The 24,778-nt window shown below is 40.8% G+C and overlaps 2 protein-coding genes across 4 annotated transcripts; one reads left to right on the top strand and one right to left on the bottom strand.

Annotated features, from left to right (window-relative positions):
- Nucleotides 1-374: 374 nt before the first annotated feature.
- ago2 (argonaute RISC catalytic component 2) lies at nt 375-18,581 on the bottom strand. Of its 3 annotated transcripts, XM_068711043.1 has the most exons (21): nt 18,361-18,581; nt 17,061-17,108; nt 16,372-16,398; nt 15,909-16,089; nt 15,700-15,820; nt 15,407-15,588; nt 14,889-15,025; nt 14,667-14,801; nt 14,307-14,394; nt 13,930-14,077; nt 13,713-13,832; nt 12,628-12,750; nt 12,361-12,494; nt 11,905-12,089; nt 11,328-11,487; nt 11,105-11,195; nt 10,794-10,988; nt 10,449-10,583; nt 9,923-10,024; nt 9,568-9,767; nt 375-9,476 (listed from the first exon to the last, which is right to left on the bottom strand). In XM_068711043.1, exons 1-21 carry the CDS (start codon nt 18,377-18,379, stop codon nt 9,368-9,370), a joined length of 2,640 nt encoding a protein of 879 aa, XP_068567144.1. In that variant the 5' UTR covers nt 18,380-18,581; the 3' UTR covers nt 375-9,367. The 3 variants fall into 3 exon arrangements, with proteins under 3 accessions (XP_068567144.1, XP_068567146.1, XP_068567145.1); XM_068711045.1 differs by lacking the exon at nt 16,372-16,398; XM_068711044.1 differs by lacking the exon at nt 16,372-16,398 and having other exon boundaries at nt 10,449-10,589.
- Nucleotides 18,582-20,875: 2,294 nt separating this feature from the next.
- On the top strand, nt 20,876-23,094 carry dlx5a (distal-less homeobox 5a). Its single transcript, XM_068710598.1, has 3 exons — nt 20,876-21,456; nt 21,864-22,048; nt 22,243-23,094. The coding sequence occupies exons 1-3, from the start codon at nt 21,099-21,101 to the stop codon at nt 22,555-22,557; spliced, it is 858 nt and encodes a 285-aa protein (XP_068566699.1). The 5' UTR covers nt 20,876-21,098; the 3' UTR covers nt 22,558-23,094.
- Nucleotides 23,095-24,778: the final 1,684 nt, after the last annotated feature.

The following is a 24,778-nucleotide window of genomic DNA, read 5'->3' on the forward strand; positions in this document are numbered from 1 at the left end:
CAGCAACACAAGTAATGTCTCCTTTTAAATGTTTTGAATTACATTGATAATACTTTATGGTGACATGGTGGGTCAAAATGTTAAAACAATGTAATTTACATTTGTATTAAAATGAGAAAAGTGTAGTTTTGTGATGGACTAGACTATAATTGCTAAAAAGAAAAACTATTTTATTCCTTTTTCTCTTACTAATATGCATCCATTTAAAGTTCCATTTGAAAACTGACATTTTGGGATGTCACAGTAGTAAAAGCACAGGTGTAAATAACAAAATGAGTAATGGTTGAATTCCATTTACCTGTCAGTTTCATGATTCTGGTATTGTGCAAACAAGTTCAATCAAACATCAAATTATGAAACAGAAAAGTCACAGGAAAACTTAAAACATGTTTTATTAATTAATGCAACTTACAGTCAAGCCAAAGAGTGAACTATATTAAGTGATACGTATTCACATTATGTCCTAACAGGGTTTACAGCATATCTTGTGTTCTGTAAGCATTATTGTTAACAAAAATAAGGAAATGTAAAATAGAAATCAAAGCTTACACCTTTTACAACAACAAGAAACGAGGAGCTTAGCAGTGGATGTGAACAATTTAAATCAGCAACATAAAGACCCTCACCAGAACAGGAATGACAGCAAATTCAGTTTTGGCATGTCGTGGTTTAAATAAGGGAAAAGAGAGAAAGAAAGAAAAAACTAAACAGCTCAAAATGACACAAATGAAGGGAGGTTTGAGTTCACACGGCTGTGCAGGGCTGCCAAGAGACTTTGGTCACTTTGCTTCTCCATCATGGCTTACAAGGGGAAAAAAAGTACAATGTATAAAATGAAAATGGCCAAAAAGGAGGGAAAAAACAAAGAAAATTGGAGTGTCCTGGAATCAGTTTTATGTATGAATGAATAGAGGAATATATTTTATTTATTTTTTTCAACAAACTACAGATGATTGTCTGTTTTCCTTAAATGAGTTGACGACAACTCCAGGACAGCCCCTACATTCATAGGAGGTAGATAACGCGGCAATGAGACGCAAAAAAGTTGTCTGAATGGGAATCAAGCTCTCTGTCAAGTCTGTGAAATTGAAGTGCATAATTTGTTCCAACTTTAAGGCCAAATAGGAACCTCACGTGTAGATCTAAGGCTATTTTAAGACAGCGGTGCAGGGGATAAGGGACACAGTAAGCAGATAGAGCCCTTTCACGACAATACCTGAGTCAACAGTCGTGTTAAACCACAGAGCCTCGTGAGCGTCAAACTCTTCGTCAACTATTGTTTTTGGCTACACCTACAATATAAAACAAAAAAAGACAAGAGCACAGAAATATGATGTGGCTACAAGTGAGAAATATTCTGATGAGATTTGCATAAATGACATCATTTGGCCACAAAGTGTAACGTACTCCTTTTGTTACGACAGATCAGATTTACTGGTTGTGGCGTGTGCACAGCCTGTAGTGACATTCAAACCTCCCAAAAGGGGAAAATTAAAAAATGAAAATGTATTGGACAATATGAAGTACACTACGGGAAAAAAAAAAAAAAAAGTCAATGCAGCATATATCAGGCTTATGAGGTACTTCATGAATATATATAGATATATCAACCTTTTTTAGAAAAGCTCTTCAAAGTCATATTATTCCTTAGAATTCCTATTGATAGCATAAAATACCTCGTCAGTTATTTATTTCTTTTTACTTTCTGCCCAACCTCAAGCGGGCGATTTCTTTTTGAGACTGCTTTGAAAGTGCAAAACACAAATACTGATCCGTTCTATGCAGCATCTACACGCAAGGTTGCATGATAATCAAAAAATGGAAATTATTTGTATGTGTGGCGCAGCAGATTTTGTCAAACCTTTTTTATGTTGAAAAGACTCACAAACCCAATGTTGGGGCAGATGAAGAAGAGAGAGATCCGACAAAAGGCACACATAAAACGACTACAAACACACTGGATGTTTTCAGTTCAGACTAAATTACAACAAGCTTTAGTTAATTGCCACAAAGCCTCATATGTACCTTTTTCGCTGAAGTTTACAATGTTCTGTTACCTTGCAAAGCATGTTCAAATGTGTATATTCCCTTTGTTAATTGTTGCATGCAAAAAACTACATTTTTATACCCTTAACAAAAAATGCCGTCGAGTCTGGCTAATCGTAGGAGCAGCGGAAATTAACTGAGTAGGCAACAGAGACATCCACCCTGATTTTATTGCAGTACTGGGTTAACACGGCAGAGAAATGTAGGCATTTGATCACGTGGAGTGGCTCTATCCAGTATGACACCTTTAACATTTCAACATTCCGGTAAAAAGAAAACAGGGAAAAAAAACAAAACAAAAAAAAAAGCGGCTTCCAAATATTGAGACAAATGAATCTACCCATTTGCAAAGTATTGTTTTTGCAAACTAAAAGTTGAAAATGTTTGAGCGTTGTTGCCTTGACCTGCGCACAGATGACAGACTGATGTAAAGACAACCTAAATTACCAACGATCCACAGCCCACACCCAACAACATTATTGCTGTACATACATCTTTCCAACAGATCTTCACCGCCACAACAAACATTCCTCAATATCACCAACATTTCTGCTGGAATATCAACACATTGTCATCGTGAATAGTAATTACTTTATGATGATGTCATGATTACAGTTTACATCACCGAATATGTCCTCGGTTGGTTTGGTAGCTATCTTTTGAAAAAAATAAAAATGAAGGTCTCACATGAGACAATGAGACTCCCAATTACAAATATTTGGTCCCCCAAAATGTAACCAACTAAAGCAACCAACCAGTCGTACATGATTACTTGGTTTTCCATTTAATAAGGTCAAAGAAAAGAACAGTGCTCTCATACAATATTGGCTTGTATTGGTTTGGTCATAATTTTTTGATTTTGATACCATTATTATAAATGAGGGCTAATATTAGCTAGCACCTGACACTGCTCTGAGGTAGTTTTTTTTTTTTTTCCAAGTTGGTAAATAAAAAGCCAAGTTCATTGTGAAGACTAGAAATGCTTTGAAAATACACAAATACCCATGATTCTTGCATGGTTGGAGACATGTAGATCGGATGGATGGCACTGGTCTGGAGAGGTGAAGCTTGGTAACGGTTCTACTCTGTTAGGTCAGATTTACTGCAGCCCTGTGGATAACCTCAAATATACACCGGAAACAGCTGGAACGCATTCTGGCTGCCAGTGATTATAGGTTCCTATTCTCGTTCACGCCAGATTTCTCTGCTATCCTGAAGCTTGAACTTCACAGGTGAATGTACATACATACCTGTATTTACTGATGCTCGTCACACATTGACAACTGACAGATTACTGTACACAGCATGCCTTCCTATCCGTTTTATGGATTTGTTACCACATTGATCATACATGAGCTGCAAACGTCTTTTCAATATGTTACTGAAACATGAACTACAGCCATGTTGGCCGCTCTGTGATAGTACAGCTGAGGCTCATGGGAAAGTCATTCGTTTTGCAAGTATTTGCTCATAAACCAAAGTATTGGACAAACTAAAATTTTGACCCGACGGTGGCACAAGATGAAAAGTTAGGGGCTCACCGAAATCATTAGGATTCATCGTTTGGAAACGAATGTTTAACACAAAATGTTCCAATCCATTGAGTACATTTAACGGGAGAAGCGAAACCTTCACCTGCTAGTGGCACTAGAGTAAAGGTCGGGGATCACTGGCGAAGTAACTTTACTAGAAATGTGGCTGCTACAGGACTGCTAGCAGGAGCTTCAAGACTCTTCTTGAAACCAAAACTAAGACCAGACGTGACAACCTAAATGCGATGTAGCTGCATCCGGTGGACATTAAGGAATAACGGTTCTTTCCTCAGGTCTGCCAGTACCCCATTTGAATTTGTGCTCAATATTTTAGACTTGTAGCTAAACTGTAACTGGAAAGACCTTTGCTGACGCAACACAAATGTCACATGGCTCCAGGTAATCGGGTGGACGTTGGCATGATAACGACTGTCTGTCAAGGACAAAGTGATCTAGGAAGAGGAGAAATATGCTCGCTGAAGCCAATCTCAGACTGTGCTTTCTAAAATCTGGGAAAAAAAAAAACATCCGTGTAGTAATACAATCACCAAAAAGGTAAGGAACACAAGCAACACTCAAAACAAAAACCTCAGCTTCGTCGCTTTCAAGTGTCCCTGCGCTAATGAGTTAGTGAGCTGAACTCTGGGAGGATTCTACAGGACAGGAATATCAGACCAGAGGGCTTAAGCAGAAGCCAAAACTCTAACGGCAAACAAAGATCACACACCAAAGCAACCATCATATATATATACACACACACACACACACACACACACACACACACACACACACACACACACACACACACACACACACACACACACACACACACACACACACACACACACACACACACACACACACACACACACACACCTCTTATGTTACAGCAACTCAAACAAGCATGACGCCAGAAACAGAAAAGATGACCACTCTATGCAACAGTGTATAACGTTTGTCTCGTAAAACTACAGTAGCAAACATCGCGAGAGATCTCAACTGTAGACTTTTATACCTCCTGTTAATCCAAATGATATCAGCTGGGATGTGGGTGATATCTAAAATCAATGAAATATTAAAAGACGATAACATAATACTTTCTGCAATTATTAAAAGCCTATAAATAAGAGAAATATAACAAAAGGCTGTACACAAGAAGCAAACATATATATATATATAGTATAAATGTACTGGATGGATAGCCTTAACAATATTACAAACCACGCAGGCTCTAAGTACATTCATTGTTATTATTTGGAGCTAGGAAAATAGGTTCTACTCTACAAGAGGTTTCTTTATGTCAGCAATAGTTTCTCTACAAGAGACGGATGAGAGGCAAAGAGGAGAAACGTTACTATACAGGGTTAGGGTTTGGAATAAACTGATGTATAGGTTGTTGCTTCATTGGAAGTCAGGCCTTATTTTATTCCACAACACCATTCAAAAGTGAAAGTAAGTAAAGCTTGGAGTAATTTTTATCTCAGCCTCTTTTAACCCAACATTTAAAAGATACTTGCAAAACAAAACGGTTTTGAGAGAATAAAATAAACTGAACACTTAAATTATCTTATGATGATATGCCATTTAGTTTACATACCAGACAATTCTACAACCTGCCTCGACCTAGTTTTGGACATTCAAAGATACGGAAAAACAGCCAAACTGAGGTGAAGTAATGTCATGAGGGTCACCACTGCAGGCATTTTGAATGCCTGACTTAAGCACCTCGGGCACCATTAAACTTGGAAAGTAGCGCCACATTCATCCAGGCTGGTGTGTTCATGTATTTGTTCCATACATAGTCTTGATTTAGCTCATCATGATCAAGCAGGTTCATGTAAAAAAGGAAAAGCCTCTTCTGAATCTTGATATGTATAGTCTCAGGTGGTGTCTGACACATAAACAGGCCTTGCTTTTAGCAGTATTTTCCTCTGCAGTCTTGAACAAGGACTGTGACCGTCAAACCTTCATCCTCACACGGCACTTTGGCATCCACGCCTCTACGGAAACCTTACTGTTCATAGCTTATCAGCTCTTTTCAACACCTGTCACTTTGTTTTGCATAAAGCACCTTTCTCCAACATCACTGTACAAAGGCAACCCACCAACGCAACTAAATTTCACTCCGTTGTTTACATTTAAAAAGGCATATTTCTCAAAGACGACACGCTGAACGCTGGTTAGCTCGGTAGAATCCCTCTTGCTTTCTGAATGGCAAAGTGCACACGCTGAGGCTCTCAAGCCTGTTGGCGCTGCCTCTTGTATTTTTTTGAAAAGCCACTGTTGTCAACTCCTTTCTAAGTTGAAAAAAAGAAAAGAAGCTGCCAGTCTGCCATCTGATAAATACTCTTAATGCTGCAGCAGCTACAAAAGTCTATACTTGTTTAGTGCAAAAACAACATTGTCAAATGTTTTGAGTTTTATCTCCAGGAAAAGCGATGCCGTTCTGATCCGCTATGTTAAGGTGCTGGTATAGGTAATGTCAAACACGGAAGGAGCAGTAACAACAAGTACAAAGACCAAAAAGACAACCCGATTTTTCTGAATTTCAGCACACCATCATTTAGGACACCCATTCACTTTCTACACAAAATGACATTCACGTTTCCAAACACAGACCCAACAACAGGGCTCCACCTCCATCAGTCTCCATAAAACACAACAGAAGATCACCTATTTCAGATGTGGCCTGATGCTACAAATTAGGTGAATTTTAGCAAATCACATACCTTAAAAACATGGCTTTTTATACATGCTGGACTTTTTTCAGGCTGAAGAGGCAGTTCTCTGCGTATTGTTTTTAGTTTGCAAGCAACTTTAACAGTCTGACTAACGGCACCACTCGGGTACATTTACAATTTCTCCAACTGAAGGATATGCAATGATCATAGCTAATGTGGGCTTTGCATTTGTTGTTATACTGCTCATGTGGAAAATCAAGGTGTCCAAAAAAGAAAGTCTCATTCCACTGGTGCATAGAATAAAAGGAAAGAAAGAAGGGAAAGCTGTGTGCGAATACAAACACACTGCAGGAATTTGGTCATACAGCTCAACGCTCAAAACCCCTAAAAGAAAGAAAGAAAGAAACCCCACATTCTCTCTCATCAGATTGAGTAAACTATGAAATGAAATATCACAAAACTACATAAACGGAGAAAGCGCGTTTACCATCATGCACACCAAACGTTTAAAACCTCTAATGTCAATGCAAGACTCAAACAATGCCAATTAGATAGATAGCAGGGGTAATTATACAGAAATGGCCAGCAGTGTGATGTTACCATAACACTTGAACAGGTAACAAGAGGTAGAACACACGGCCATTTCCACACAATTACACCGGTGTCACGCAATATGGCCGAGCCTCCTGTTTCAAATGAGGAACACACGTCTATAGAAGTCATACCAACGTTCTGCTATCAAAAGTGCATCCAAAATTTACATGTTGTGAGACCAGCACCGATAAGAACAATATTGACATCATAACAGTAAATATCAAGTACGTGATTTTCAGAATGCCCCACAAACACAGTCAGTCGGATTTCTAGTTGCTTTACAGGTAATGAGTAAAAAGAGTAACACAGAGAGGCCGTCGAAGGGAGAGAAAAGATCCTCAAACCGATGAAGCATCTTTTTAGCGTACAAGTTCAAAAGCCTCGTTGACCAGTCCAGTGAGGATTTAAGGTGGCTTACAGTGAAAACTTCTAGCACCTAGGATCAAGATGGCCGTTTGTGCTTCCATGTCTCTTGAACATTAATCATGTAAAAGTTTGTAATCTTGTTTGGCTAAGAAAGACTGTGTTACAAAGGATACACCAAATACTCAGGCTATAAAATCTACAATGTTACAAACGACCACAAATACTTCATCCTGTTAGAAAGGCATGAAGATGCTGATAAGCACTAAGAAACGCTACTAAATGCAACATGCTTAAAATAAAATAAAAAAACCTGATTATCTACCTCTATAAATGACCCTAATTCATGTGAAATACCCCACTGCTAAATCTCTTGGTTAAAAATGATGCATAGTTAGAAAATATAGACTACTCGCCTCCAATCAAGACTATATGAACATTCGCTAGCTTAACTTAGTAAAACTTAGGTGGGTGTTAGGAAATGTCTAGAATTATTAGTAAGACCGGAAGGTCTTAGAAGGCAAGATAATATTTGCATTTAAAATCTGTATACAAATAGACAGTGTTAATTTAGACTACGTGTGGGCCAGACATTAAAAAAAAAAAAAAATCTATAATAATATTTTCAGCAGCCTCCACTGAAAGCTTATTCAAAATATACCTCATTACCAACATTACTATATAGTATAAAGACTCACAAAAAGTCATTTGCATAAAACCCAAGCTTTTGTGCGACGACTGCTCCCAATTCAAGAAGCAAACCCTTGTTGTTGTGTGTTTTTTAGGGAATTTCAATCAGTTAAACTCTGAAATGGTGCAGCTGTTACTCCACTGTACCGAATGCCTTGATATCGAGACGCCACACAAATATCCCGCCCCGACAAAGACACTGCAGAAAACACTATCCTGCTGCTATATACATTAAAACATAGAAGGGTTAATGTGTAAAAAAGGAAGAAATAAACTATTATCACAAATGTCTAAAAAACATGAGTCAGCTACATGCATAATTCATTACAAAACTGATTGAAATTAAATTAGACTATAAAACAGGAAGGAAAAAAAAAAAAAGAAAAAGAAAAAAGAAAGGATTTCATCAAGTTCCCGTCTATGTTGATTTCTAAATCATGCGTCTCATCAACACGGCTCAGACTACACTAGAATGAAGTCCTTGTTGGGAACCGGTCCCAATACACTACGTCTCGGCATGGGAATAGAGTTACTGGTGGAACTAGTTCAGTTCAGACTAACACAAGAGGCAGGAGGACACAATTGCTGTTCTTTAAATCTCTATCTGAACACTAACAGCCCTCATCTAGAATAAACTAAGTGTTGGTTCAAGGGTTGATAACAAATCTGATGCAAAGAATCCTTTTCGTAAATTGTCACCAGATTTGGCATAAAATGGTCATCAAGGACAAATACTGAAAAACCCAGCAGATGTGGGTCTAATTCATAGTTTCACACAGAAATGACAACAGAAAGGTGGTCTCAAATGGCACTTTTCATCACATAGTGCCCTATGTGAAAGATCACACACACAACCCTCAATAAACTAAGTACTTTTGTCCTGATTGAAGTACCCATTCTGGTCAGTGCACTTTGCTTTGATTGGCTGATAAATAATGTTTGTCGGAGGAGCAAATCTTTAGGCATATAAACAGTGAACAGGCCCCCTTATCTTTTGATGAATTTGATCCTTCTCCCTTCAAGCACCCAGAGCCTTATACACAATGCAAACAGGAGAAGGAGGGTAATTGGTTTCTTCTTAATTATAAACCACCCTAATGTATAATGACACTGCCTACTAGTTCAGAAACTTCTTCTAAACTTTTCCTTTTCCTTTCATTCTTTGCAACATATTCCCCCATGACAAATACAAACGGACACTAATGCACACAACATGTAAGTAAAACCTCTTCCAGCGCAAAACCCCAATTAATAGGGGTTCTTACAGTCTAATAGCTGGCTTTGTTTGGGTCGGGGGCTGAAGTACAATTGTAGACATATGGGTAACTGACAGGCCTGTTAGGTAGGGAGATCACTTTGTGAAACCACTGTGACGCTATCTACAGCTGACAGTGAGACAGCGAGGGGGTAGTGTGTTCCACCAGTGGGGTCTCACCCACGCCAACCTGTAGTTGTGTGCTCTCAGGCAAAGTACATGGTGCGCAGCGTGTCCTGGTGGATCTGAACGGCCTTGGCCAAGGCCTGTTGGTCACGCCCGTTACTCTGGCCTGATGTGTGACTGCCCTCGGCACTGAAACGGCAGAACGTTACGATTATGGAAGTGTAAAAAGTGCTTTCATGAACCTTTCCGTAGGTTGGATTTACCAGAATACAGCCCTTACCTGTCGTGCTCTTTGTCCACCAAGTGATAGCGAGCCCGGAAGGCCACCAAATGGGCGTAGTAAGCTGGTGCTGGGATGGAAACTGAGCGGGTGCAGCGCACATAGGTGTGGCACAGCTGATAAGTGAGGACTTGCAGTTCATCTGAAGTGAAGTGGTTGTCGTCCCAGAGCACATGGTAATGAGACGGCCTGCTGGTACCCTGCAAGGAGTGAACACGGATAACAGGTGTTGCAAACACTGCCCGTTTGTTTTTCATGCATAGTGAGAACCAAATTAAATCTGCCCCTTTTCTAAAATACTTCACAGGCACTTCCTTTTCAGTTCAACTACAGTTGAAGCTCATTGAGTTCTTACCTGGATGCCAGCGTGACTGCAAAGGTAGAAGTCAAATTCTGACGGGTGAGTGATTTTGGTGTCCACTGTGGTGCCTGCAGGAATGTTGCCACTCTTCCCAACCTGCAACAATCCACACAAAGATGCATCAGTGAGCTCGGACGGTTTCCTCACAGGTTAGAATAACAAACTTAATATTGTACAAAGCAAAGTCACGACATTAAATGTTGACCTATGCACAACAACAGGTATTTCCACATAGGAGAATGCCATTTCTCAGTAGGGATTTAAATGCTAGTGTCGTGCTAGCGTCACCAAATTACTTCGGATTACCTAATGTCCCCAATATAGGAACATAGCGTGAGAGAGAACATAAACACCTGTGGCAGCTGGCTTGGTGCCATCTGTGCAAGTCAAAACATCTTTGTCTACTGCTGGTTCCCTTTTAAAAGTAAGTACCAAAAAAAAGGGTCTCAAACTTGTGTGCTCTCTCTCTTTTTTATAGTTAGGTTGGTTACAAAACTCCCACCAATGACACAATACTGACCCTCTCATTTCTGTCCATACAGAACAGTCTTGTGTGGTGTCTCTTCTGCACGACCACAAAGGTGATACCCGGCTGGTAGTCCTTCTCTAGTTTTATGCAGGCCTCACGGATCGCCAGCAGCTCGTGCTGAAGGACCTGCATCTCAAAAGTTAATAACATGAAAAGTTGCATAGATGATGATAAAATCCACCCGGGTAAACATGTACAAAATTGACACAGACACAAACACAGAATTAACATCAACACTAAGCTCTGCTACGTACATTTACCACTGACTAAACAAACGTGTCTATATTTTCTGATATTTCATAGTTTATTCTGCATCATCCCTGATATGTGTATCACCTGGTTGAACTGGCCCTCAGAGATGCCGTCGCGGTAGTAGATGATTCTGGTGGGCTTGAAGCGAGTGGACTTGTAGAATTGGATGAGCAGCTCCCTCACCATGGTGGCCAGGTCCTGGATGATGTCCTGCCGATGCTGCTGCACCCGCACCGTGGCACAGTATCTGCTGGGATGGGCATCCATGCTACCAACGACCTAAAGAAAAAAGAAGGAAATATTTAGTATCAACCAAAACAGTGAGTTGAAAGAAGCTGAAGCGCTGCAGAGAGGTTTGAACATTGAACTTTTTTGTGACCGTGTTGGTTACGTACAGCAGCAATGGACGGCTTCTTTCCATCTCCTGCAGGAGGATGAGTCACATCTGCACCAAGGAAGATCACTGGCTGCTGGAAGACCAACGGCCTGGAACAAGAACGCAGAGTGTAGACAGGTGAAATTCAGCACACATGAAAAGGCATTTTCAAAAGTCGGATAATAGTTGACAGATTTCAAAGATATTCTTTTCAGGACATAGTCATTAGTATCTTCACTGACCTGCCCTGCGGGAGGAGGATGTTGTTGACGCCGCCCAGCTTGACGTTGATCTTCAGACAGAGGTTGGAGAGCGTCTGAGGTGTTGTCTTTTGAACATTCTTCACCTGCACACACTGCGTGGCCATGCCAAGCACCGTGTCCCCAACGCGTTTCACCTCAGCTGCAACACACATCGCAACAATAAGGAAATATCAAAATATGAAACATGATCAGGCACAATATTAATGTTTTGTGCAGGTATACTGATCTATCACAACTATTTGGGACGGGAAGAATGGTTTGGTCCACCACACTGGTGAACCTTCAGTGTAATATAAATGCAGAAATTCACTAAATTACGACTGACGTTTAAATGACATAGTGGGTAGGAAGAATCAGAGAGAGGTCTGTATTTCCTTTTTCAGATCCACCAAATGTTGGACATGAGCTTGTATTTTGACTACAAGAAATTGTTGCATTTAAATTGATTGCTTGGGCTTAACATATCAATGTCCTGGATGTCTCATCTCTCCAGCAGGAATATGAATCATGCAGCACTAAATGACACAACAACAGATTGCCAGAGTGGCTCCCTCACCGTAGACGGGCGTCTTCCCCGGCAGGATGACGACCACCAGCTGGAGGCCCTGGTAGGTGTACTTGAGGTGCCTGAACATGGGCTCCACGCTGTCCGCTCCCTGGGCGTACTTACAGAAGCACGGCTGACCCTGGATGGGCATCCCTGCATCCCTGGAAATCTTCCTCAGCTGATCGGTGAATGCTCTGGAACAGGTGAGGAACTTGATTATTTACAGTTCAGTGAAGTTTAGCGGTTGAGGTCGCACGAAACAATAATGGAAAGTGACAGACAAACATCGTAGTAAGAACAACTTGTACTTTTAGCAGTTCAGTATCACTTGGGTACAAAGCGCAACCTATGCAGGCCCTGCAATATGCTTACAACTTTTTACCACCAGCCCTTTTAATCATGGGCTGCCAGCCACCAAACGCACACAATGACATGAAATACGTGCACTTCATGCATCTCACTCACTTGAGCAGCAGTTCAGTACACTGCCTCTGTGGTGCGAAGCAGGCGATGGCCCACACTTTGATCTCAATGCCAGTGTGGAACTGCTTGTTCCTCATGTCCCACACGCCCTGGATTGGTGTGGCTATTGCTTTGTTCTGTGAATCGTAACGACAGCAGCATTATTAGTGCTCGTCACTGGACACAAGATGAAGACATTCAAACTAAACTTATTACCAGATATATGCACAAAAAGTAAAAGGCCATTATCAACACATGCGATCAACATACCCTGCCTCCGTACAGAATGGAAGGTGCTTGTAGGACACGGCCATTCACTTCTGTCATCTCATCCCTCACCATCACTCCAAACTCACGGACGTAAGGGTCAGTGTTGAAGTTGGCACTTCTCATCTGGAAAAAACAAAATAAACCAGCAGTTGAATTAAATGTGAATGTCATCTGGATATCTGGTATAGTGGTCACGTGAAGCCATTTATTATCACATAATTGTGTGTGTGCGCTCTTTTAAAATCATAATAACTGAAATCACCCAAATAGTCCTGATCAAAGGTTTACATAGCGTTGTACGTTTGGCTTGATACACACAGGTCATAATGGCTATTAGGGGCACGTTTTCACACCTGTGACTTGTTTAAAAGTAATTAGTGTCCGTGTGTAAACAGTCAATGAGTCTCTTTGCTCTTGAGAGACGCCTGTACAATTCATCCAGGGCTGCACTGACTTTGCTGGACACTGAACCACGGAGAAAGCAAAAGAACTATTAGAGGACCTGCCAGAAAAGGAAGTTTAACTTTACAAATCAAGAAATGGATATAAAAAGATATTCAAATATTTGAAAATGCAAATCAGTAGTGTTCAAACTCTGATAAAGGAGTGGGGAATTTGTAATTCTGTTGATACCAAGCCACGGCCATGTAGACCAACAAAAATAGGCTGCACAGTCGGGTTGCCAGAAGAAAAGCCACCACAAAGCAGCCTGCTTACAAACACCTACACAAGCCTCAAAACGTTTGGAACGATGAGACCAAAATTGAACTTTATGGTCATAACCATAAACGCTATGTTTGGAGAAGAGTCAACAAGGCTTCTGACAAAAAGTACACCATCCCTACTGTGACGCATGGAGGTGGATCGCTGATGTTTTGGGAGTTTTTGAGCTACGGTGGCACAGGGAATTTAGTCTAAATTGATGGCAAGATGAATGCATATAGTTTCATTTGAATCCTATAAAAAAATAAAAGAAATGGGTTTTGCCTGATCACGCATGCTTTCTATAAATAACGGTACGCATCTTACAAATTCTGCCAGGTTACGTAAACTCATGAGCACAACTGTAGCTCACGACGACTTACCAATTTACTAATCTCGTCCTGACGGTCCGGTGCCGACCGGGCTGTGGCCCGGATCATAGTGGAGGTCTGATTGTCTGTCAGCTTTTTGATGCAGCGCTGTCCTGCCACTATGTTACACACCTGGAGAGGACACGAGTGAAGAAAAACAGGTTTAGAGGGGAAATCAGTAGTGAGTCGGGTAACTTTTCAAAAAGCAGAGGAGGTTAGAGACGCTTACCTCGAGAGGTAGGTAGGTGTGCTTCTGCTCCTGCCCCACCTGTAGACACGGGAGGTGGGGGTATCTCAGGATCAGCTTGTACTTGTCTTTGAAGTACTGTGCTACTGTGCATTCAATAGTTTGGCCGTTCTCCTGCTGCAGGGGGAAGCTGAGGGGAAGCACATACACAGCAAAGTTAAGAGGAAGAAAAATACAACAAAAATACACACTGACTGAACTTTACAGTCCGTCTATATTATCATTTGTAGTGTATTATACTATTATGCTGTCCTATCTATGTGTGCATTACGTTCCATGCCCGTTTGTATTGACTGCATCTTATGTAATATTAACAATGATATAATGGGAACAAAGATAAGAAACAATGGCTGTCTTACGTCTGGTGGCTGGCTGGTCTTCTGGTCACGTTGCACACTCTGTACTTCCTCTTCATCTGCCCACAGTGAGTGATCTCCACTTTCAGGCCTGGAAAGTGGAGATGAAGGAAAACAGATTAATATATATTTTTTTTAAATACGTATCTCCTCACAGTGGAGAAAAGGACAAAAAGTGACAAATGTTTAAATTGTTGAAGTAATAAAACTTCAGACTTTAGAATAAAAGGTCTTCTACGACTTTAAACTGAAGATTGAGATCAGAATCAAATCTTCCCAAGACATAACCCAAAATAAAACAATCTAATTGACAAACAAAGACTTTAATAGCTACTACCGAGTGAGCCCCTGAACTTTTCTTACCTTTGATTTCCTTTGTAAATTTCACTCGTTGGGAGTCTGTTAAGGGCTTCTGTTGTTCTTCAATGCTTTTGAAATCCAAGACCTCACACATGAACTCGATTACAGGCTGGGCTTTGTAGAACGCAGTGGCAGAAACTGGGAAACAGAACAAGCACACAGAAGCGAGGTTCATAGACACGACTTAACTTGACACAACGATGTACAATCAGTAGGAAAAGTTACCATCGATGTTGAGCATCATCTTCCAAAGGGAAGGCCTGACAGACTGGTGGAAGCCGAACCACACCTCTCTGCCGCCACCGAGGGGGTTTGAACATCCCTCTGAAGGCGTGAAGAAAGAGCGGCCCACCGGCGTGTACCTGTAACAGAGGAGTCAGCCGTGAAACCCCATTAACATCTGAGTCAACAGAACAAACATTTAAAAAAGAGGTAAGCTTCAAGTCTCTACAAGTTGATTGTTACACCATACTAAAACCAATCTCAGCCTGGAAGTATGCTCATAAAATCAAATAAGTGAAAAACAGGTCGTACAACATTTTTCTATCACGCTTTGTTTATTACATTTGGCTAGATTGCCTTCATCGGGTTGGTAAATGAATTTGGTTTCTGTTTATTTCAATAAAACACTGGATATTACTCGTATTGCGAGTCTAAAACATCCACTGTGGTCATTTGACAACAACAGGCAGGACACTCAATCATCCAGACATCAACCAATGTTGGATAATAAAAGAACCCACCTCATAGAGGGCAAATGTCTCATGACCACATCCAAGGCTTGGACGGTCTCAAAGGGGACGCTGGGTAGCCGCCCTGCTAGAGCCTCATGCAGTGCTTGCAGGCTCACGCAGGACACCCACTTGATTGATACTTTGAAGCTGCGGTCTTTGCCTTCACCAGGGATGGTTACCTCGAGCTCCACCTGTGTGGCAGATGGGAAAGAACAGATAAAGACAGAGGCACTGCTGTGATATGTTAATATTATTTTATTGTGAGATTGTTTTTGTGGCAGGTTGTCCTGAAGTGTACATACTTTGTCTCTGCCTATGGGCAAGGGCATGGCAGTGTAGAGATTCTTCCTCCCGTCGTACACTGGCTTTCGATCACCAAAGATCTGTGTTTTAAAGTGCTGGACCATGTGCTCCACTATTTCACTGAGAAATGAAACAAATAAATGACATTCCCGGAACGGATCTGCCATGTGCCGGGGGCTGCGAATGAAGTATACACACATATACATACCGGTTGACCCTCCTGGGGCATTTCTCAGGCTTGATGTCGATGTCATAATGGTAGACCTCCAGTTTGGGGATTTCCATCTCGAAGAAGTTGGCCTGGAGCTTGATTGTCCTGCCCATGGTGCCAAAGTCCGGCCGTGACGGTGGCTTGAACACATATTCTGGCACTGGGGAGGATGGCGGGTCTAAAACAGGGGGGTCAAATGTAGGAAAGTGGCAAATTGCAAAATAAGGATCACATTACACGAACATCATACACTTCCCAAGATCTTAATGGCCCAATTAGTATGCTTCAACAACATAAATGTAATGTGTGCACATAAATAAAAAGACAGTGTACTCAGCAAGCAACTGGGTCCAAACCCATATAGCTGCCATGAATTTTCATTTCATGGCAGCCGCATCAGTGCTCTGTTCTAGTGAGACCTCATCATGAACCCTTCCTACATCTTGTTGGACAAACATACCGTTTGCTGGGCAGTCTTGAAGTTCGTCTGCCATTTAATGAAAGAAAAATTACAGTTGTCAAAGTTATTGATCGGAAATTAAGCTTCTGAATATCTGGAGGGGAAGAAGTGAGCACGCAGTTACAGAATCAAGTCTCCAATGTGTTAAGTGAATATTTGGACCTTCCCGGCTCCAAATCTGAACCAGTCAGATACGTTAAAAAAAAAAAAAAAAAGGTGTCGTCCATTTTTTGGGGTATTATCCTGGAGAAGCTACACTAAGCTTTCATCACAGGCAGACGGGCTGAAACTAGAAGCTTCATATCTGCAACTTCAGATATTAGAGTGAGACCCACTCTCATCTCCCCTCAGCGCCTTATCTTTGTGCTCCAGCTCTGTTCATTCAAACAGAATAACACCCATAAAACATAATAACATACTGTATGGTGGCTTTAATAGAACAACCTTTAGAGTGGGAAAGTCTATTGCCATTGACAGCACAAAATGATGGTGCATTTAGAGGAAATTGACTATCTAGAACGACATTGTCTTCTTTGGAAGTGTACCATTTATATAGTCAGCCAGAAGGTTTAATTGTACTTCAAATGAGTACACACTGCATGCTTGAATGGTGTAAAAATACAAGATGTTGCCCCTTAAACTGGACCAATGTTGGGACCACTATCAGGCTTAAAATAGGAAAAGCTTACCAGAGCCGGTCGACCCAGAGGAACGGGGTCCCTCCTGCATCTCGGTGGCTACAGAAGACATAAAATAACGTTGTGAATGTTCAAAAACCCATTTGATCTGATGCACACTGTACTTAAACGCGTAAAGAGATGAAAAACATGCATTTGAGTCGCTTAACACATGATAGAAATATAGGTTTACTGCTTTACAAGTTAGCAAAAATAATTTATGAAGTGGCATCAACACATCTTTACTTGAACATTTCCATCGCAAAGGCTTGAATTCAGAATGTCTTGCTCTCTTATCACTTAAAACTCTTATCAATATGCAAACAGATTGCCAGCCTACTCGATTCCTCCCAACTCTACTGAAGCTACCCGCAACTGCTGGAAATGATTTCTCCTGGAAATGACTCTATCAAACTTGCCAATTCATATTTAGTACAAAGAAAACAAGAGATACCTCCAGCAGCAAGGAAGACAAACTATTAAATCATGACTAAATTTAAAAGAGAAATACAATATAGTGTTGCTGTTGTTTGTGCGGTTTTGTAACTTGGGATAAAAAGCCACTGACAGAGAGAAAAAGTTATCACATGCTACAGTATTCTAACGTAATTGTCTAATTTCCAAATAAGAGTAAACCCTTGCGGTACACTGTAATTGTACAAACCCTCAGTCAAACTTCATATGCCTAATTTATGTTTACTCTTTTTTTTACTTAATATGTTCAATGTCAATAAATTGCGTGTTACATTGACAGAGCGATCTGACGGCTTCGGGATCAAAAACGATGCAACATAACTAAATTAAAGTTGGATACTGTTAGCTAAGCATTGCTAAGATTGGTGATGAGATTAGATAGCATGGTCGGCCGCTACACATCGCTTTATCTTCTGTACTTAAGAGTTCAATTGTGAGACACTCGTAACAACGATCGCTGTGTTTACACTCGTGTGGCTCATTGAGAAAACACTCGCCAGTCGATCCCACAACATATCACATTGAGCAACTACCGACAACAAGTTGGGTAAACGAGGTAACGTTAGCATTGAAGCTAAGTATGCTAACAGCAGCTTCTTGTTGTTGCACGCTAGCTTAAGCTAGCCTCTACTACTAATGCCTCTACTTAAGAAAGGGACGACGTGTGATCAAAGCATTTGGTTAAGATTCATAATAACTAGTTAGCTAAATATAAAAAGAGTCGAGTACGTGTGTCAGCAATATGGATGTATCAGCTAAATTTGCTACAAATAGTGTGTTCATTTTAGCTAGCCGCATCACTTAGCATCACGATGCTAATGTTAGCTGCTCCACTTACCTCCAGCAGAGGAATACATTTTGTCGACTTTTTTTAAGCGTGTCGTGGACGTACAGAATACTCCACTTTGATTTGGCCAAATTCCACCTTAACTCATGCGTGATCGTAAACGTATGTATATGTACAAGAGCGAGGGATGAAGCTCGGTTAGGAAATAAAGATATTTAGTTAGCCAAGTGGTAAATATTTGGAGTCTCTCATCCTCGGCACGGCCCCATCCCCCCAACACACAAAACGGGAGCCGAGAAAAAAGATAGCACAGACAAGACCCATGCAGGCCAAGAGGATGCCTCCCTTATACTTCCGGCTTCGGTCGCTTCGGCTAAGCAGCCTAAACCTTTATATTTTTACTTTCTGGTTGTATCTTACAAAATATATATTTTTCCATCCAATGCAGTAGTTTTAATTGTTAAAAATAAATATATATCCGTGACATTTATTGAAGCTCAATACTTCTGTAAAGGAACATTGTTATTATTATTTAACAGGTACGTGCTGTTTATTTATTTTATTATTTTATTTTAATTTACATTATTTACAGTCAAGATAAACTGTCAAACCTGTTTACCAATGTTTTACGTATGCGAGAAACGCTTCAATTTTTGTTTACGTTAGTATGATTCGGAGGGGAACTATCTTGCCGGTTGAACTCATCAGTGACGTCAGAACGTACGCGACGTGCGCGCTCTCAGTCTGGACTCGAATTCAAAACCACACAACACAACAAAAGTAGTTTTATTAAAAAAAACATGTCCCTCTAAACCATATAACATAGTAAAAAATGTGATTGATTCTAGTAATATAGTATTATATTAAATATTAAACAGTATTCTCGTGTCAAACTTCCGGTATATCAAAGTCAGGTAAGCTAACGTGAAAGTATTTAAACAATCTTCCAACACTTAGTCCTGTTTACTAGTTCACATATTGATATAAGAAAAGCATGACAATCTGCGCAGAATGTTCAACAAGGAAAAGTAGATTGTTGCGATTACTTGTTGGCTTGAAGCACTATAAAACAAGGAATCTACGGTTTATGGAATAAAAGCATTGGGTTCGAGGTGAAGTACCTTACACAGGTAGGAGTTGAATGGTATGATATAAGTTACATCTTAAACAATGTTCAATTGTTAAGGAATTATGTGTAATGTGTATATAATTAGCCTAGCATGGGCTAGTAGCCTAATAGTTTAAACATATAGACTAGAGAGTGTAATCATCAGGCTTATTTCAGATAATTAAGTGAAATTAAAAAAGCCGGTGTTACGTAGAAGTCTGCTCCCCCGTCAAATAGTGCTTCTCTTCTGTTAAAGTGACAGCGCCCCCGTCGGTGGTTCGGGGATAAGGGTTGTTTGGTTGGGGGAAACGGTCTTCGACACAACACCTGTGTAATCAATGCAGTTGTACTTCCCTTATCCTGTGCACTGTGTATAGTATACACTGTGTATACGATACACAATGTATCCAGTGTATGATATGATTCTGGTAATATATGATACAATGTATTGGTAATCTAGTGATTTCTAACTTCACACCTGTTTTCCTGAAGCTGTTTGGTCAAAATTGTTTGTTTTCATAATTGACCTTGATTTTAAAAAAGTGGCCTAATACGGTGAGATTAAATTCCTCATCCATTTTTCTTTGTCATTATATTTCTTTGTGGGTTTGCCACTAGGCTGAGCGTGTAGTGCAGTTCTCCAGTTTGGCCACTGGTCGGCGCTGTTCACCACTGAATATGCAGGCTGGGGTCACTGAGCGTTGATTTTGCATTCTCTGCAGCAGGTTTTAAGATAAGATGAGATGAATCTTTCATGGTCCCTTTGGGAAAGATGGTACATCCGATGGCATTTTAAAGCATCATTATAACACACCAATCCAAGTGCAGTTGGCATAGATTTGAGGAAAAAAAACTTATGTGGGAGGGTAACTATTGTTAGATGTGTAATCTATTTTATAGCACATTAAATATATTGGATTCGCTGATTACCATATTGGGCATATTGGACGTTTAACACTGTTAGATGTATATTTTCAGGAATATATAGTATATAATCAGGTCTAGCCTGTGTGTGACTGTTCAAATAGAAAATAATAACCAGTGTGCTCAATAATAAGTTATTCTGTTTAATGTACATTATTTCTCTTTTATGTGAAATGATTGAAACATCTGATTTGGAGACGTCATTTGCGGTTGTTTGGCGGTAAAAACAAGAATAAAATAACGTTGAGTGTGATTTAATAAAAAAAAATGCATGAATACAGAATAATGAAGACAATCGTAATAACCGGTCAGTCTTACAGCAGGAGGCCGTTTTGGTAATCAAGTTTTGTCCCTCTAATTCATCCTCCTTAAACGTCGATTGGTGACACGGCCAACACTTTAATTGCTCCCATTGATTGATCGTATAAAAACACAACAATGCAGCCTCATAGCCCGGGTGGTTTCCCCCCCTATAAGAAAGCTGGCTGAGTGAATTGGGTGTAGCTGTGTCTGTGTGTGCGCCTTGGCCAATGGAACCAGATCCTCCCTGCAGTGCGTAAGAGCGCGATTTAGGATTTAACCAAGTCTTTGCTGCGGGGCTGGCTGCAGTCTTCACCAGAGCCCGACGGCCCGAGAGCCTTTCAACAATGCCAGTGTAGTTTTCGCACCACTTTGGAGTCAGACTGCCTCGATTCTTTTTTTTTTTTTCGTCTTTCGCTAAGCAAATAAAACAAACCCACGCGTTCCCTCTCGAAGTATGACTGGAGTATTCGATCGGAGGATCCCGAGTGTGAAAACTGCAGACTTCCAGAGCTCATTTCAACTCTCTACAATGCACCACCCGTCTCAGGAATCTCCTACTTTACCCGAGTCCACCGCCACGGATTCTGGCTACTACAGTCCCGCCAGTGGAGTCACTCACGGCTACTGTTCGCCCAGCTCCACCTCGTACGGGAAGCCCCTCAATGCCTACCAGTACCAGTACCCGGGTGTAAATGGATCCGCTGGAAATTACTCGACAAAATCCTACACCGACTACAGCTCGTACACGACCCCCGCTTACCACCAGTACGCTGGGACTTACAGCAGAGTGCAAGCCCAGCCGAGTCCACAAGGTAAGGGCCGCAGATTTGTCCATTATGATACCATTTAGAGCAAGTTATTATTGGATAATTACTTGTCGAATAACCGAATTGTAACATGTTGTTTTTAAAAATAAAATCATTCCTTCGTATTTTTGTATGACTGTTACTCTTGCATAAATATCCAATAATGTGCAATATGAAGCTAAATGTGATAATAAATGTTTATTTGTAACCCCGTCATTCTATGTGATTTTTAAGTATTACAGGAGTTGCTTTCCTTTTTAGCCAGCCTGCAATTAATTTGGTTTATGATATTGGATTTTGTGAGGATTTAAGAGATAGCAGGCGACAACCCACACGAACAAAATGTAATTTAAAAAAACACTGCAATTTGTAAAATGCTCACATGCTTATGCTTGTTATGGTTATTTTAACAGAAAAAGAGGTAAGCGAGCCTGAGGTGAGGATGGTGAACGGCAAGCCGAAGAAAGTGAGGAAACCTCGGACAATCTACTCCAGCTTCCAGCTGGCCGCCCTGCAGAGGCGGTTTCAGAACACACAGTATCTGGCGCTGCCGGAGAGAGCCGAGCTGGCCGCCTCGATGGGACTCACGCAAACACAGGTGAGATTTTAGATCAAATTCTGTCTTCACTCATTTGCATATGTACATGGTTATAACGCCTCTACGGTAGAAATATTGACCGTATTGCCGCTTTGTTTCTGTGCGCCTTTACGCACCGTGCCTCCTCTAATTCCATTGTTTCCAAACGGTTATACACGAGATATTAATGCCACTGTGTTTCATCTTTTCCAAAGGTAAAAATTTGGTTCCAGAACAGGAGATCAAAACTGAAGAAGATCATGAAAAACGGCGAGCTTCCCCCGGAGCACAGCCCCAGCTCCAGCGACCCCATGGTGTGCAACTCTCCACAGTCCCCGGCCGTTTGGGACACGCAGGGCCCCTCCAGGCCGCACAGCCTACAGCCGCAAAACATCAACACGGCGGCTTCTAACTTTTTGGAAAACTCTGGGTCATGGTACACCTCAGCCGGCAGCTCCATGACTGCCCACCTCCAGACCCCTAACTCGATACAGCACTCGTTGGCTCTTGGAGCGGGGACGTTATATTGAAAAAAAAAAAAAACCCTGTTGTTCATTTCAGATCTTTTTTTTTTTTTTTTTTTTTCTCTCCTTCTATGGGACTCGTGTTCAAATTTCAGAGGAATATGCAATGTATTTGATGACAGTCATAGAAGAAACGTGTAAAATGTGTAAATGTGTGCATGTAATTTATTGCATTTTGGAAGACTATTAAACGTTTAAATGGACAATGGAACTTTGAAACCTCCGGCATCACCGCAGTCTCTTGTTATTTTAACCCTCAGTTATTTACACTGAAAATCACGACAAAGACTCAGACATAAATAATGTTTGTGAGCCTCAGGTGACGCAAGGCTGTAAATCACAGCTGTTCCTTATTGAGATTAATGTAGAAAATATGGTAATTATTAGTCATAATACCCAGAATTTATATTTATTCTGTGATTTTTATTTTTTATTAGATGTATTACGCAGACAGACGTCGAGGAGAAGGAGATAAACAAATATCTTTGTGAGGAATATGCCTTTATTTTCCTTTATGATCAGGCTCATTTTAATCTACATTTATGAAGATATGGAAGGAAAATACTTACAGTGAAAATGTATGGTTTTATTAAACAGACATTAAACAAACATGTGTTATTGAAAATACATTTCTGAGAAAAGCATGGCTACCAGTGTAAACCTTATAATTAGCAACACTTACCAATATTGAATACCGGTGTTTCTTGAACTGCATTGATTTATCCATTAAAATTTCTGATTTAATTTCAGCAAAATATCATAATGGTCCTATACTATTTTATAAAGACTGATATTTTGTCTGTAGAAGTCAAGTGGCTCATTTGCTATATATATATATATATATTTGATATTGTTATAATAATCCCTATTTTTTTAACCCAACGATAATTCCACAGTATTTTGCTGTGTATTTCCCCTAATGTATTATTATTATTATTATTATGATTTTATTCACTGCTGCCTCTGATCACCACCAGGATGATCACCTTTTCATCACTCGTATTGTATTTTAGTGGAGAACCTGATTGAGCCTTTCAGTTGCTTCCAGCTCGTCTGTAGCGAAAAAGCCTGCTTCTCGCAGCAGACAGTCTGCAGTCGCTCTCGCTTTGTGTCCCCTACAATTAGCCGCTTTGAATGGCAGAGAGGAGGCGAGGGGGGCGGCACGGAGATCTGAGACAATCCGCATTCCTGTGGGGGTAGACCGGCTCCAGAGCCCTGCCACTCCCGGCCGCAGCCCACCTTCCGGGTGAAATAAAAAAAAAAAAAAAAAAGAAGAAGAAAAAAAGAGAAAAGGAAAATCCTCCACAAATTCACCATGCTATTAGCAGCCAGTAATACCAGCGCTGCCGCTGAAAAAACCGCTAAACAAACCGTGCCACTGTGGGAAACATTGGGGAATTGAAAATTGATCTAATTGAATTTGCCCGGCCATATGCTCAGAGATAGAAGTTAGTTTTTGCAAACGAACATATAACCCCCCCCATACATTCACACATTCACACACACACACACACACACACACACACACACACACACACACACACACACACACACACACACACACACACACACACTAAACAACACTGTATCTGACCCACACTGACCCATGCATGTTACCACTTCCACCAGACACAGAATTCCTCCTGATTGCACCCTACTGAATACACGTTACACACACACACACACACACACACACACACACACACACACACACACACACACACACACACACACACACACACACACGCGGGAGCAAACTGAAAATGTTCTTTTTAGTCTGAAACGCCACCGTGCTTGTTAGTTTTCTGCCTAACTTACTTATGCTGTAGGCTAAACGGTAGTCCTGTAATTACAATGGAAGCAGGTCACTCGAGAAATTTTGATTTTTCACATTGCACGTGCACGCTCTCAAGGACACTCAGGCGCGCGCTCAACCTCGTGCACAGGGGCACACGTAGGCCTTTATATCTCCCTCATACACACACACACACACACATACACATCACTACTGTATGTCCCCCAATCAATTTCTCTCTCTCTCACACACACACACACACACACACACACACACACACACACACACACACACACACACACACTAGTGGTGCCATTATATCGAGAGCCCCCGTTTATTTCCAACCGAACATTTTCCACTCAGTTTCCCCCGTTTTGCAAATCGAGTCTAAATAATGACAGTTAGCTTTACTGGACAGCTTCAACTGTAACA

This window comes from Cebidichthys violaceus, unplaced genomic scaffold (assembly GCF_023349555.1).
Source record: "Cebidichthys violaceus isolate CVI_PGR_0920_01 unplaced genomic scaffold, fCebVio1.0.p SCAF_16, whole genome shotgun sequence".
Taxonomy (NCBI): domain Eukaryota; kingdom Metazoa; phylum Chordata; class Actinopteri; order Perciformes; family Stichaeidae; genus Cebidichthys; species Cebidichthys violaceus.